We start from the raw sequence: 12,725 nt of genomic DNA on the forward strand, positions 1-12,725 counted from the left end.
ACATTTGTCAGGACTACTGATAGATGGCTTAGAAGTTATGTTTTCCTTCAATTTGCAGCTTCCAATCTATATTGGTTGAGAAGCCATGCAAATCTTACTCATTTCTTATTGTCACAGTTTCGGGTATAATCTTACTGGATCCAGGAAGTTGGTTGGACGAATTTGATATCGCTGTTAGAATATCAAGCCCTGGATCAGGGCATGCCAATGGTTTTTCTAACAGGAATCTAGCAAATTCTAGCCTTCCATGCCAGCCATACATACTTCGAGTATTTAAAATAAAAAGAGAACAATGAAAAACCAATTCAGAAATAATCAGACGAGTCGATGATGAAATTGTCCGTACAAATAAAAAATAATATAAACTTTTGCAGGCCGAATTGGTTTTTCACTCTTACCACGCTCAAAGCAAAGTAAAGTTTTGATATAAATTGCAGCCTTTTCAAAAGGCTAACAGGAGTGTTTCTCCTCGTAATGAGACTTCCAATAAAATCATCTTCGTAGGTAGGCACCCTTCCTTTATTAGAAATAATGAACCATGTACAGAAAGAATTTCAAAATAAAAACCAAACCCCTTATTCTAGTTACTGCAACTCACTCCTTTCAAAGGCATCAGTAAACTATGCTCTCTGACCAAGCCAGTCTGTCATTTATCCAAAACCATATCTTCCATCCAGAGCCCTCTCGTCCATCATCACCTGTCCCACTCTGCTGTTGATTCGATCGTTCAGAAGAAAAAAATACAGCCAACATGTTCTTTTATGCTAGACCATCTGAGATGCCAAAATCGACTCCCTTCTAACAGGCCTCTTAAACCTTCTCATCCATCTTTGTTGTTGGAGACCACCATCAGCTTTTCCTTCCCCGTCTCCAAACGATATCTAACTTTCGTGATAACAGAAACACGCTCGAGTTCCCAACTTTTACTTTTTAACTGCACTTTTGTGGGATGTTCCTTAATTCAATTAGCTAAAAAGCAGAAAATATTCAAAGATGATAAAACATAATGGCTATCAAACGAGAGCGGCTTATCTGATTGTCATTCATGGACTTGATTACTCAAGTCCAACTCTACAAATACCTTATATTTTTACAATTTGTTTCTCAGGCACCTCTACCAGATTGACGACCGACTGTTGAACTCTTGACCTTCTTCAACTAGAAAGTCTCACGTCTAACCCTTCAGCGATGCCCAAGAAGCCGTTGTTTAGCACTTTTGGACAGTCCAATTAAATAAAGCAACTCGGCAATCGGTTCATCTTCTAGCTGAATATTTTTAATTGCTTACCGAGCTGCCCAGCTAATTTCTTCGTGCGTCATAAACGTTCTGTGATCAGCTGTTTGTGAGGCAGTCACCCCATAACTTCACACACACCTCATACAAAATGAGATAGAAGCACTTATTTACAAGAGAATTGTGCATTAAGCCAAGAGTGCATTCCGACATTAATTGGATGCTAACTGTCAATGCAGTTTTGAACGGACCAAAAAAGGCCACAATGGCCACAATGCAAAAGAATAAACTGATAAATTTCATTGCGCGGATTCGTGAGTTGAATGACTGACCTCATCTGGAAGTTGAAACCTTTCAAGGGTCGTAGTTCCGACACCAGACCTTCCCACTTCTGGAAGCTGTGTAAAGGCCAGTGGAGGTGAAAACTCCTTGTGCCACTTATTGCCGGAATTAACAGACTATACATTAGGCCTCAGGCTCATGTGTGAAGCATTAAACAGTTTAATCAAAGAAGAAGGACGTAACCGCAGCCTCTTCCACTTGCTCTTTTTCAGGTATGGATGCAACCCCAAGACATGCTCAGGCATAAAATCATGCCTCGTCAGTATGCCCACAACAGGAGATCTCTGCAGCAGAAATGGGCAAAAACAGTGAAATTCAATGGAAAATAATTGGCTAAGACATAAATTACGGTTCACTGATAACAGATATACATAGTAAAAATGTATAATAACAGTAGTGGGAGCAGTATTAGAAAACTGGAAGCAAGAATAGCATCTTACACCAGATGACTTCGGAACAACCAGCATATGTCGCAACCCGACCTGCCTGAACGATATCAGTGCCTTAGCCAAAGACATTGTCTCAACAACTGTGTACGGCGAGGCGTTTGTGAAAGGATGCAAATCAATAAACATTTCCAGCTCCTCCTCTGTCAGTTCTATGTCCTCAATATCATCAGCCCTACTTGAACCAGGCTTTGCAAAGTCATCAGCAACAACCTGCTTCAGTTCATTCACCTGAATGAGGGTGCATGTTGCGGTGAAAACCTTTTTCTTCAGCAATACAAGTAGATGGGCCCGAAGGATCAGACCAAACAACACTGGCGAGTCTGAAAATGGAGGTTGGTCAATCACAGGAAACCCGTTATGTTTTGTTGTTCTGAGTACATGTACTATGTTACTCACTTTCTCAACCCCGTTAAAGGACCACAGAGGACCAGTGACAACGTCACTTACTGTCAGTTGCCTCATGTAAGGCTCTGCATGTGTCTCAAGGTATGGAAGTCCCTTCATCCGCACAAGCTCATCATAGATATTGCTGTTGAATGAGTCAGCAACCGTTTTGGATATTAGCAAAACCAGCATAACCAGTGGAAGCATTAGCAGATTATTGGTAAGTTCTAGCATGACTACACAAAGTGAAACTGTCATTCTCATTGAACCACCAAGGAAAGATGCAGCCCCAAGTATTGCAAAAAGGCCTTCATTAAGGGAAGAATGTGATGCAGCCAACATTCCGACTAAGCGACCATATGTGGCACCAGTCAAGATAACAGGTACAAATAGGCCTGACGGAAGTACTAAACCATAGCTCAAGACTCCAAGAATATAGGAGGCAAAGAAGAACAACAGTATTGAGGATCGGTGGAACTCGCTATCCGTGCCAGAACTGAAAAGGTTCCTTATAGCATCATCATTGGTGTTGAAGAACAAGCTGGCAAGATCATTATAGTGACCTGGTGAACATTGAAATTTCTTAAAGTTCCCAGACCTGCCTATGGTGGGGCAGACTTCCACTGTATCAGTTGGGCAGGCAGTGCATGGAGCTAACCATGGCAACCCAAACATGCAACATGAAGTGCAAATTGAAAGTGTGCAAGCAAGAAGCAGTTGATAAATAATGCCTTTCCTGTACAGTACAACATAGGATTTCAAGTTAGATACATAGGCTAATTCTATGTGCAATGTAAATGAAAGATTCCATGAGAAGAAAAGAAGAATAAAAGAGCAAAAAATAAGAACAAAATCTTACTCATTAACAAGACTGTAAAACCGAAGAACCTTCTTTAGGAGATAATTATAAAGGCTTCCCAAAACTCCTCCAATAACTCCAAGGAGAATCACAGGGGGAAGATCAACAAGGTGGTATGCAGTATCTACGGAAGTCACATCAAACATAATCAAACCACCTTTTCCAAATAATCCACACTTGCCAGAATTACAGAGATCAATAAATGCACGAAGCACAACAGCAACTATTGCAGTTGTGAAAAAAGTTCTCCAAAGGAGGGCACTTCTCCACCTGGACAATGGACATATTGTCAGCAAAATCCAGAAAGGCTAAAAAATATAATCTACATTAAACAAAAAAATGCTCTTATTCCCTGGAATACAACAATTCCAAGGAGTCATTCTTGGAAGCTCCTACATGGCCACATAAGGGACTCATTCCCAAATTTAAGCAACCGTTTACAAGTGCAAATCTGAACACCCATTTGGCTGGCAAGCATCAGGAGGACCAATGTCACAAGTAAGATTTAAATGAAAATAACAGGCAAGAAGCAGTATCATGCAGTTGTTCCACTATTCTAATTCCTAAGTCTTTCCACCTTAAGGTTGGGTAAAAGGCTAAATCCTGGTAAGCTCTTCTTTATCTGAAAAAGATCCTCCTCTGTTAGAGTAGCATTAGCATCTGCAAATGGCAAGATTCCTTAATATGTTTCATTTTATAAAACCATATCTTCACAGATGACAAAGGCAGCCTCAGCCGTGAGTAACAGTGTCCATGAATAGTGATTTACTGGATCCGGCTATAAGTCAGACTAGGGGGAATGTTTGGCAATCCAGCAAAAGATCTAAATTGGTGAAATTTAAAGCATTTGACATCCCTGAAAAATTGAAAAATTTCAACCTCCTGGTGTTTCAAAGGCAAAAAATGAGAAGAAAAAGTTGGGTCCTAGGATGGTCCAACTTTTTCTTCTTGAAAACTTTCCTGCTGTATCCAGGGTGGGCGTTGGGCCTTCGGGCACCCGGCCCGGGCCGGGCGACCTGGGCCAAGAAAATGGTCACAGGCCAGCCCGGGCCCTAACTTTTTTTAAATTAATTTCAAATATAATTTTATATAATTTCATATATATATATATAACAGGCCCGGGCAGCAAAAAATGAGGCCCCAGCCCGACTCCAAATCAGGGGCTGTGCCATGCCCACCCCTAGTACTAAACCAAAAGGAAAGATAACACAAAGAAAAAGCTTTTTTTTTTTTGAAGAATTCTTCATACTGCACACAGGAAGAACTTTTGCATTACAAAAGCTTCTTGTCATCAAATGCCTCCTAACAAAAGTTTAATAGCATGGCATACTAAACAAAAATAAAAAGAAGTGAGACCTTAAAAACAGCTCCACTGTGGAAAGATTTAACTAAATTGATTTACAACCATAATTAGCAAAACAAAGAACCATCTTGAGGATGAAGCATATTCACCTCACATGAAAACTAATCAAGTTCTTCAACAAATCAGAAAACAAAAAATGTACAGTACCAGGATGATATTTCCTCCAGAGCGAACAGGACACCTCCTACAGGTGCTCGAAAAGCAGCAGCAATCCCAGCAGCAGAGCCACATGTTATAAAGTCCCTCCTATCCCTATCATTTTTGAACTGACGTATCCACCTGCATGTTAAACGGTATTTTTTGGAGCCACCTTGTCCCAAGATTGATGCAATGCATGCACCAGTATGCACCAATGGACCAGCCTTACCCACGTAAAGTGATGATGATACAGCACCAATACACGCAACTATCTGCATCCATGAATGAATAGAGATGTGACATCACATAGACTTTAATGTGTGCTCTTCCATTCATGGATGGAACTTGATAACAACTAAAAACAAGAAATGAGAACTTATCCAAGTTTCATGGCTAAGAAATGGATAAAACCAAGTAGATGGCTACTTTAAGCTTCAATATAACGGTTTATGAGAATTCAGGATTGTGATCTAAGTACCTTTGGGAAAATGCAAAAGATTGATTTAATTTTGATTTCTTTTATTGAAAGAAAAGAAGGCAATACTTCCTGGCATCAAGATTATGCAAACCTAAGGAGCATCAGTTTTGCAACATATACTGGAAGACTTGAGTCTATGATCAGGTAAATTTAGATTACCTAAATGCAAGAAACTGGCCATGATTTGCACTCTGAGCCCCTGAGACTTACGAGTTACAAGAAATTAACAAGTCAGCCAGTGTTGCAGGTCAAAGTATGAACAGATACTGAGGCCTAACAGCAAGAAGTAAAACGTGTCAAGAAGCAACTGACAATTAGCAGTTGTCTTCCACATTTTCTTACATAACATTCGCCACAGAGTCAAAGCATATGGAAAGGAAGCAAAAGTATTTTCAAAACAGAATTGCTATCACATTGTTACATGTTTAAGTTTCATTGGTCATATATGCTAAGCTTGTCTGAAGACTCTGAACCATCAAACAAGTTCAACAAATTGCAAAAACAAGATCTTGAAATTCTTATCCCTTAGCAATGGAGTTCAAATTGAACTAGAACAAATTTTCAAGTAGCACCTAATAAAACAAATGAATGGGAGATTGCATTATCTTAAGACAAACAAAGACATCAGAATACCAAGCTTACCTTTACGAACAGAGCACGTGGAGCAAATACTCCTGGCGTATCCACTCCATTGAGATAAGCCTTAACTTCTGGTATACCAGAACCTGCTGCCGCTGGAGAAATCCATGCTGTTATAAGTGATGAGAACAGAATAAGAACAAAGTTGAACCCAGCAAACACAACAAATGCCAAAATATACCTGCAGAAGACATAATAATTGCATTAAACCAACAAAAGGTTCTTCCTTTTAACACAAACACATAACAAGAAATGCTTTATTTAGATTGAAATCAGCAGCGTACTAACTTCTGTTTGAGCATCATGTTTGAAGTTATAACAAACTTGATTCCCGCAACATTCTCCACGGCTAGATTGTTGAAAAATCCGACCAAACCCGTAACTATACCAATTAAAAAGCATATGGTCCACTTCAGAACAATGTACTGATAAATTTGAACTCTTCCTCGGCTACGCCAGTCTTGTTTGAAGAAATCATTTTCGATTGTCCTGTAAAGCATACCGTGATCACCAACAGCGAAGGCCATAAAATACGACGAATTAATTCTTTGCTTAGATTTGAGTAGTCTAAAACATCAACCCCAGAAAAACAAACCGATGCATGAATAAACATATTGAATTCTTAGCAATAAAGAAAGCCGAGACAAATCTATGACCTTTCCCAAGCTTTTCAGAAGGAAAACAACTACACTGACTTCTCTACAAGGTACAAACAAAATTCAAGAATCGTCAACACGAACATGCTGTAAGCACGACAAAAATACAAGGAAAAGTTTACGGATCTGAGGAAAAGACAACTCAAATTTCTAATGATTCTAGGCCAAAAGGGAAAAAAAAAAAAAACTTACCGATCCTCGGAACAGAACATGTCAAAGATTCATTATTCGTTTTCATCGAATTAAGATCACATTACCGACGTTTCTAAACATACCGACGCCTACACAAACTCGAGCTCCAAATAAGCACAAAACTGTAATCGGACAGTGAAGGATGCAGACTTACTAGGAGCACAGAGAAGCACCGAGAACTTGTACAGGAAAAGGAAAGAAAGTAAAAAAACGAACAGCCTAACGCGGCGACGAAGTATCAAAATCTTCAAACATGCTGACTTACGGGAGGCACAGAGGAAAATCGGATGCTTGTAAAACGAAAGTGAGCCAAAAAACGATCTATGCGGGAAACAAACATAGAGAAAGAGAGAGAGAGAGAGAGAGAGAGAGAGGTACGAGCACTCACTCGTAGTCCAGGCTTTCTATCGGGCAGACATTGGCGCCGACGATGGCGACCTGAGAGGTCATATTCGTTCCGGACTGAAGACGGTGGACCTTGAGACGGTGCTGCTCCAGCAGCGGCTCCCTGATGCCGACCCCGCCATCCGAAGTCACCTCCTCTTCTCCGCCATTGGCCATCAACTCCTCCTCCATCTCTCTTTCTCCCTCTCCCCGCCCCCTGGACTTTTCTGGCGAGATCTCACCGGACGATCCTGCACCCGACCGATCGCATGCCTGTAAAGGAGAGAGAGAGAGAGAGAGAGAGAGAGAGCCTCGACTCGCAGAGTTTTTTGGCGTCGCACGTCTCGGCCGTAGGGCGTCACTGTTGGCGGGGAAGAAGGAGAAGAGAAGGCGGCCTTTTTGCTCACTACTTGGCGATCTTCACCCTCCTTCCTGGTTTCCTTTCCCCCGTCACCCACAGTAATTCTTCAGCTATATTCTCTCTTCTTCGTTGGCGCCGCGAATCCTCCGAGACTTTTCATTTAATCTCCTAACTTTCCGGTGATAATCTAGAAAAGGAACTCAATATTATCACAACTCAATTTTACGAGTTTCTTTAATATAAAAATTTTATAACCTTAACATTTGTTTGTGCAAAATGTCAATGCATTAAAAATATTTGAATTGAATAAAAGACACTAACGGGTAATACTTTCAAGGAGAAAAAAATATTAGATACTAATATGAAAATATGTAATTTCTTTGAAACCGGTAATTGCCCATATCACAGTACCTCTTCCCAACTTCACACTCTTTTAGTTATAAAAATATAAAGCTTATATATATATATGTATATTTTTGGATGAAGGAGAAGATTGAAGGTCCCCCATTCCATTCCCTTTTATCTTGAGGTTCTGGTTGCATCATTATCTAGATGTGGGCCCAACAGAGCAGTTCCACACAAAGATATAATGCAAATTAGTGACGTGATAATAAACATGCTCTCTTGGTGGATGAAACTTGTAACGTATGTGGAACTTCTTTTTCAAAACGACACTTCTTTTTCAAAACGACATATGTGGCCAGAAATTATATTGGCAAAAGTTGAGCCTCTCTCAAGATTTAAGAAAGCATAAGACTCGTCCAGGAAATTACATTTGAAAGTTGGACCATATAAAAAAGAAAAGAAAAAAATTCGATTGTCCCTATTTTTTTAAAGGTTTGCGGACATCGAATTGGAGCCGTTTTCCTTTTGTCTCTTCTCCCCCCGAGATTCCATCGTCTTCTAACGTCCCTGCTCTTTCCACCCAACGGCTTCACCCTTCGATGCACGTCCTCCCCAGTCAAACTCTCATAAAACTTTTTCTGATAAATTAATTGACCGTTTAAACTTTAAAATTAAAAAAAAAATTTAAAAACGCAAAAAACATGTCATATTCTTTTAGTTTTTTTCAATTTTTTTAGTTTCTTTAATGTCAGGCAGTTTTTTTTTGTTTCAAATATATGTTTTTTTCATTAGTTTTCTATTTATTTTATTTTGAAGTTTTTAAATTTTTTAAAAAATTATCGTATTTTTTCATATTTTTTTTATTCATCACCATTTAATATTTTAAAACATTATTTGTGACTATAATATAAAATAAAGTACGAATGAAACGTGAAACATTTACTTGGATTTCTTAAAAATTACTTTAAAAAAAAGCTCCCTGTCCTCGAGAGTCCGTCCGGAGTACGTAACCCACCTGAAGGCCAACCTCAACAGGGCACGTGGAACTTGGGGGCCTTGGCTTGACATCCGAGCCGTCCATGTGCAGCGATCTGACGGTTCCGGGATCTGGATAACTAATTCTATCTGTTTTGTTTTTGTTGGATATCTCAATCCGGTTACATGTTTCAACACTTTTTGATAAGTCAAATCGAGCAAGATCCCAGGTGATTGGATATGATCACGGTTACATTTTATCCAAATCCAGTAAATTCGAAGGGCGTGTGATTTTAGTGTAATAGCATTTTACTAAATTGCATAAACTAATTGACGATGCTCTAATAAATTGACATCCTTTTCAAACATCCCCTGTTATTTGTAAGGTAGAGTTGCAAATATCTGAAAAAACTTTTATTATATAACTTTATTAGAATATCAAGAATGTCAATATATCTCATTTAAATTGGGTATTTGATCGATTTGGATTCAAAAAATGACATTATTCTATTATATTCAGGTTCAGATATAGATTCAGATCAAATTTGTTTTTAAACAAATATCATATATCTAATGGTCATACATTTGGAAAATTGGCAAATTTGGATTCAGATTCAGATATAAATATAAATTCCAATTCAGATTGTAAAATTGGACTTCGAATTCAGATTCAGATATGATTTTTCTTTATTTGTATTCAACTCCAAATTAGAATCCAAATATTTGAATATTCGAAAAAGTGGATATGATTAAGAGTATATTCAATTCGAATCCAATCCGCTGACATCCCTAATTCAATGCATTGCACATCCAAGAGAAGAGATGACAAAAGAGCCTCGAGGAAAAAAAATAAAGTAACAATTTAGTGAGGTATTTTAAATAATATAAATCCATTTTCCAGGCCCTTGACTATCTATGTCAGTTACTAATTGTAATTAAAATAACAGAAAAATTAATGTCTTAAATAAAAGGAATGTGTAATCGGAATTTTTTTTTCTACGTTCGGTGGTCTTCAATTGGCGAGTTATGCTTCGAGAAAATATTAATTGCCCAAAACGAATTATTATCCAAAACTACAAGTAGAAAATATCCAATTCCCAAATTGATATGCATGCCTTACTCTGAGTCGTGACCAAATCCAAACACTAATCATACTAGGACATCAAATCTAGATCCAGATTTAAGATTCGGGTCTAGCTCCAAGTTCAGGTCGGCAACAGATCGAAGAGATCATATTAGGTCCGATCCGGTAAATAGTGGACCCAAACCGGGTTCAATTCTGACGTTGTGACAAATACTCATACCAAAGTGTGACTGAAAGGAAAAAAAACGAACCCGAAGTCAAAGACCAAAGTTTGCAATATCCAAAACGTATTGACAACTACACTAAGGGCGGGGCGTGTTTGATGGCCGAAGATCTCAGATCCCATCTTTTTTTAAGATCCTTTTTATGTAGGATCCAAAATATAAACCAACATCGGATTTTATGACTATCACAAGGATCTGAGATACTTAGCTCTTATTTGATGTTGGATGGGACAGGGATTTGAAATTCTTAATGATGTCATGGATCTGATATCTGAAGCTATCAAATGCCCACTTATATTGTCCTTTTTTTTACTAGTAGCTTGGAGAGGAGATCCCCTGCTCTGGTCGAGCACACAAGTAAGTTGACCAATAACTAGACTCGTGCTTTTGACTAGCAGTTCAATCTAATCGGGTCGAGTATACGAGTAATAATGGGCGTAATAAAAAAAAGAAAACCCAAATCATGGGAAATGAGAATGGTGGATCTCCTCTCCAATGGTTATCCACAAGACTGGTGCTTCATAAAGGCAATGGGGTGGTTGGATGTGGGGCCAGCAACGAGTAGATGTTTTTGGATCTGGATCCACAGCATGTGCTCAGTTGAATCCATACACGGGGTCGAAATCGAGAGCCGATGTCAATTTCTTAGAGGACCTGTAGGTTATAGATTCATGAAGGATCCAGTTTTCTCTCTCTATATATTAACCAAAACTCCAGGTTCTAGATTCACAAAGGACGATCTTAGCCATTGATTTAATTAAGACATTTTGGTTATTTAACATTAATTCCTAGTTTTGTCTCAGTTTTTTTTTTCTCATTTTCAAGTTAGTCAATGTCGATGAACAAAAAATTCCTGACAGATTAAAAATTTCATTTTCAAGGTAGTAAATATGTCTGATGTTAAAATTTTAAATTTTTTATAAAAAAATTGTTAAGATATTAGTAATGATTTGCGGTGCAGTAGTAATGATTTATGGCACAGCAACCGTTGAAATGCAATTTAACAAGAAATTTATACGCTTATATATATATATATATATATATATATATATATATATATATATATATATATATATATATATATATATATATATACACACTAAAAGTTGGATGATTAAAAATTAAAATATTTATATAAAAAAATCATCATAATTATATGATATTAATAATGACTTATGGTGCAGCAACTGTTGAAAAGCTTTTAACAACAAAATTTACGATGCTTTTAACAACCGATTTTTTATCAGGGCCGTCCGTGAAATGAGTGAACTTGAAGTCAACGTTCTTTCTCTCTCTTTATATATATATATATATATATATATATATATATAGAGAGAGAGAGAGAGAGAGAGAGAGAGAGAGAGAAATTAGAGATGCACAAAGCTACTTGATTTAATAATATAAAAAACTTATGCTTATATTGGGTTAATATATAGGTGAATGCCCTATTACTAACAAAATTTATGTGAAAGCCGTTTTCTGAACACGCATTATATTATCTCTTACAATGTGAATATAATTTCCACGTCTAGAAGTTTTTTTTTTTTAATTAACTATGTTTTTTCAATTGGTCTACAAAGGATAGATTAAGAAAAGCTCAATATATAAATTTTTCTTTATAGAGTACAATTAATTCATATTTCTTATCCCCATTTGAAGAGAATCAAGAAGAACAATTAATTTTCTGTTGGCAGCTCGATTAAGTTGAATATTTGTTGTGGGGAGGGTGGAGTGTGGAGAGAGAGAGATATATATATATATAACTTGCATTAAACGAAACTAGAAACATTCATAGAGTAAGAAAGCCAAGAAAAGACGAGACAAAAGAAAATAAAAAAAAAACAAGCAGTAGAAAAGAAGTAAGAAACCAAATTTGGCAGCTAGAAAGTCTTCATGATAGCTAGAAGCGCTACTCGGAGGCTTTGCAATGAATGGTGGAAATCAAAAAAGCGTGCCACGAAAGATGACCATTTGCGAGTGATCCAAATCCGCCACTAAAAGTTACATAACCATGTATGCCAAAGAAATCGCCATCGCTCTACCTAACACGTATCTTCTTCATAAGATGCTCCAGTGTTCAGGATTTGTTTGTCGTCAGATATCTTTGCTTGGTGTAAAGGGTGATTGATTGCAAACAGGATAACTTTCGAAGGCATGCCTAAATAATTGTCACATACCCACACTCACACCACCTTAACCTTCTCCTATTGAGAAAAAACGAAGCAAAGTTTTCTACGGGTAGTAAAAAAGACTTTTCTTGTAGAAAAATGAATTGTTAGATCGATAAAAACTTCTCTTTTCACCCAAAGAAACTAACATGAAAGTTATGCTGACCTTATTGATACAATTAGGCTTTCCTTGAACTAATGTTACTAGAAAGATATCACACAATTATTTGAAATATTAATAAAAAAAATTAAGTTTGCATTTGGGTACTCAAAGAAGCCAAAGCTTTCGAGGTTAAGGGTGCTTCGGGATCATACATGTGTCACACATCCATCATTTGTAGTCCAAAGAAATAATACCCAGAAGAATAAAATTGGTGACTAGACTTCACCAGCTTCCCAGCGTACCCTGGATATAATTAATCACATAGGTTACAGTCAAGAATGCTAACA

General features: G+C 37.5%; 1 protein-coding gene across 1 annotated transcript; it reads right to left on the reverse strand.

Moving 5' to 3' along the window:
- Positions 1–1,400: 1,400 nt before the first annotated feature.
- Positions 1,401–7,610, reverse strand: LOC116250503 (putative chloride channel-like protein CLC-g). Its single transcript, XM_031624154.2, has 7 exons — positions 7,123–7,610; positions 6,175–6,375; positions 5,890–6,067; positions 4,779–5,041; positions 3,269–3,538; positions 2,017–3,145; positions 1,401–1,860 (listed from the first exon to the last, which is right to left on the reverse strand). Exons 1-7 carry the CDS (start codon positions 7,308–7,310, stop codon positions 1,693–1,695), a joined length of 2,397 nt encoding a protein of 798 aa, XP_031480014.1. The 5' UTR covers positions 7,311–7,610; the 3' UTR covers positions 1,401–1,692.
- Between the last annotated feature and the right edge of the window lie 5,115 nt (positions 7,611–12,725).

Source organism: Nymphaea colorata, chromosome 3, assembly GCF_008831285.2.
Source record: "Nymphaea colorata isolate Beijing-Zhang1983 chromosome 3, ASM883128v2, whole genome shotgun sequence".
NCBI lineage: Eukaryota > Viridiplantae > Streptophyta > Magnoliopsida > Nymphaeales > Nymphaeaceae > Nymphaea > Nymphaea colorata.

What these genes read in the sequence shown, in the direction of transcription:
- LOC116250503 (XM_031624154.2), bottom strand. Translation starts at nt 7,310, where the DNA reads ATGGAGGAGGAGTTGATGGCCAATGGCGGAGAAGAGGAGGTGACTTCG. An exon ending in ATAGAAAGCCTGGACTACGA is followed by an intron (nt 6,376 to 7,122) that starts GTGAGTGCTCGT and finishes TATGCTTTACAG; the next exon opens with GACAATCGAAAATGATTTCT. An exon ending in TTTTACAGTCTTGTTAATGA is followed by an intron (nt 3,146 to 3,268) that starts GTAAGATTTTGT and finishes TGTACTGTACAG; the next exon opens with GAAAGGCATTATTTATCAAC.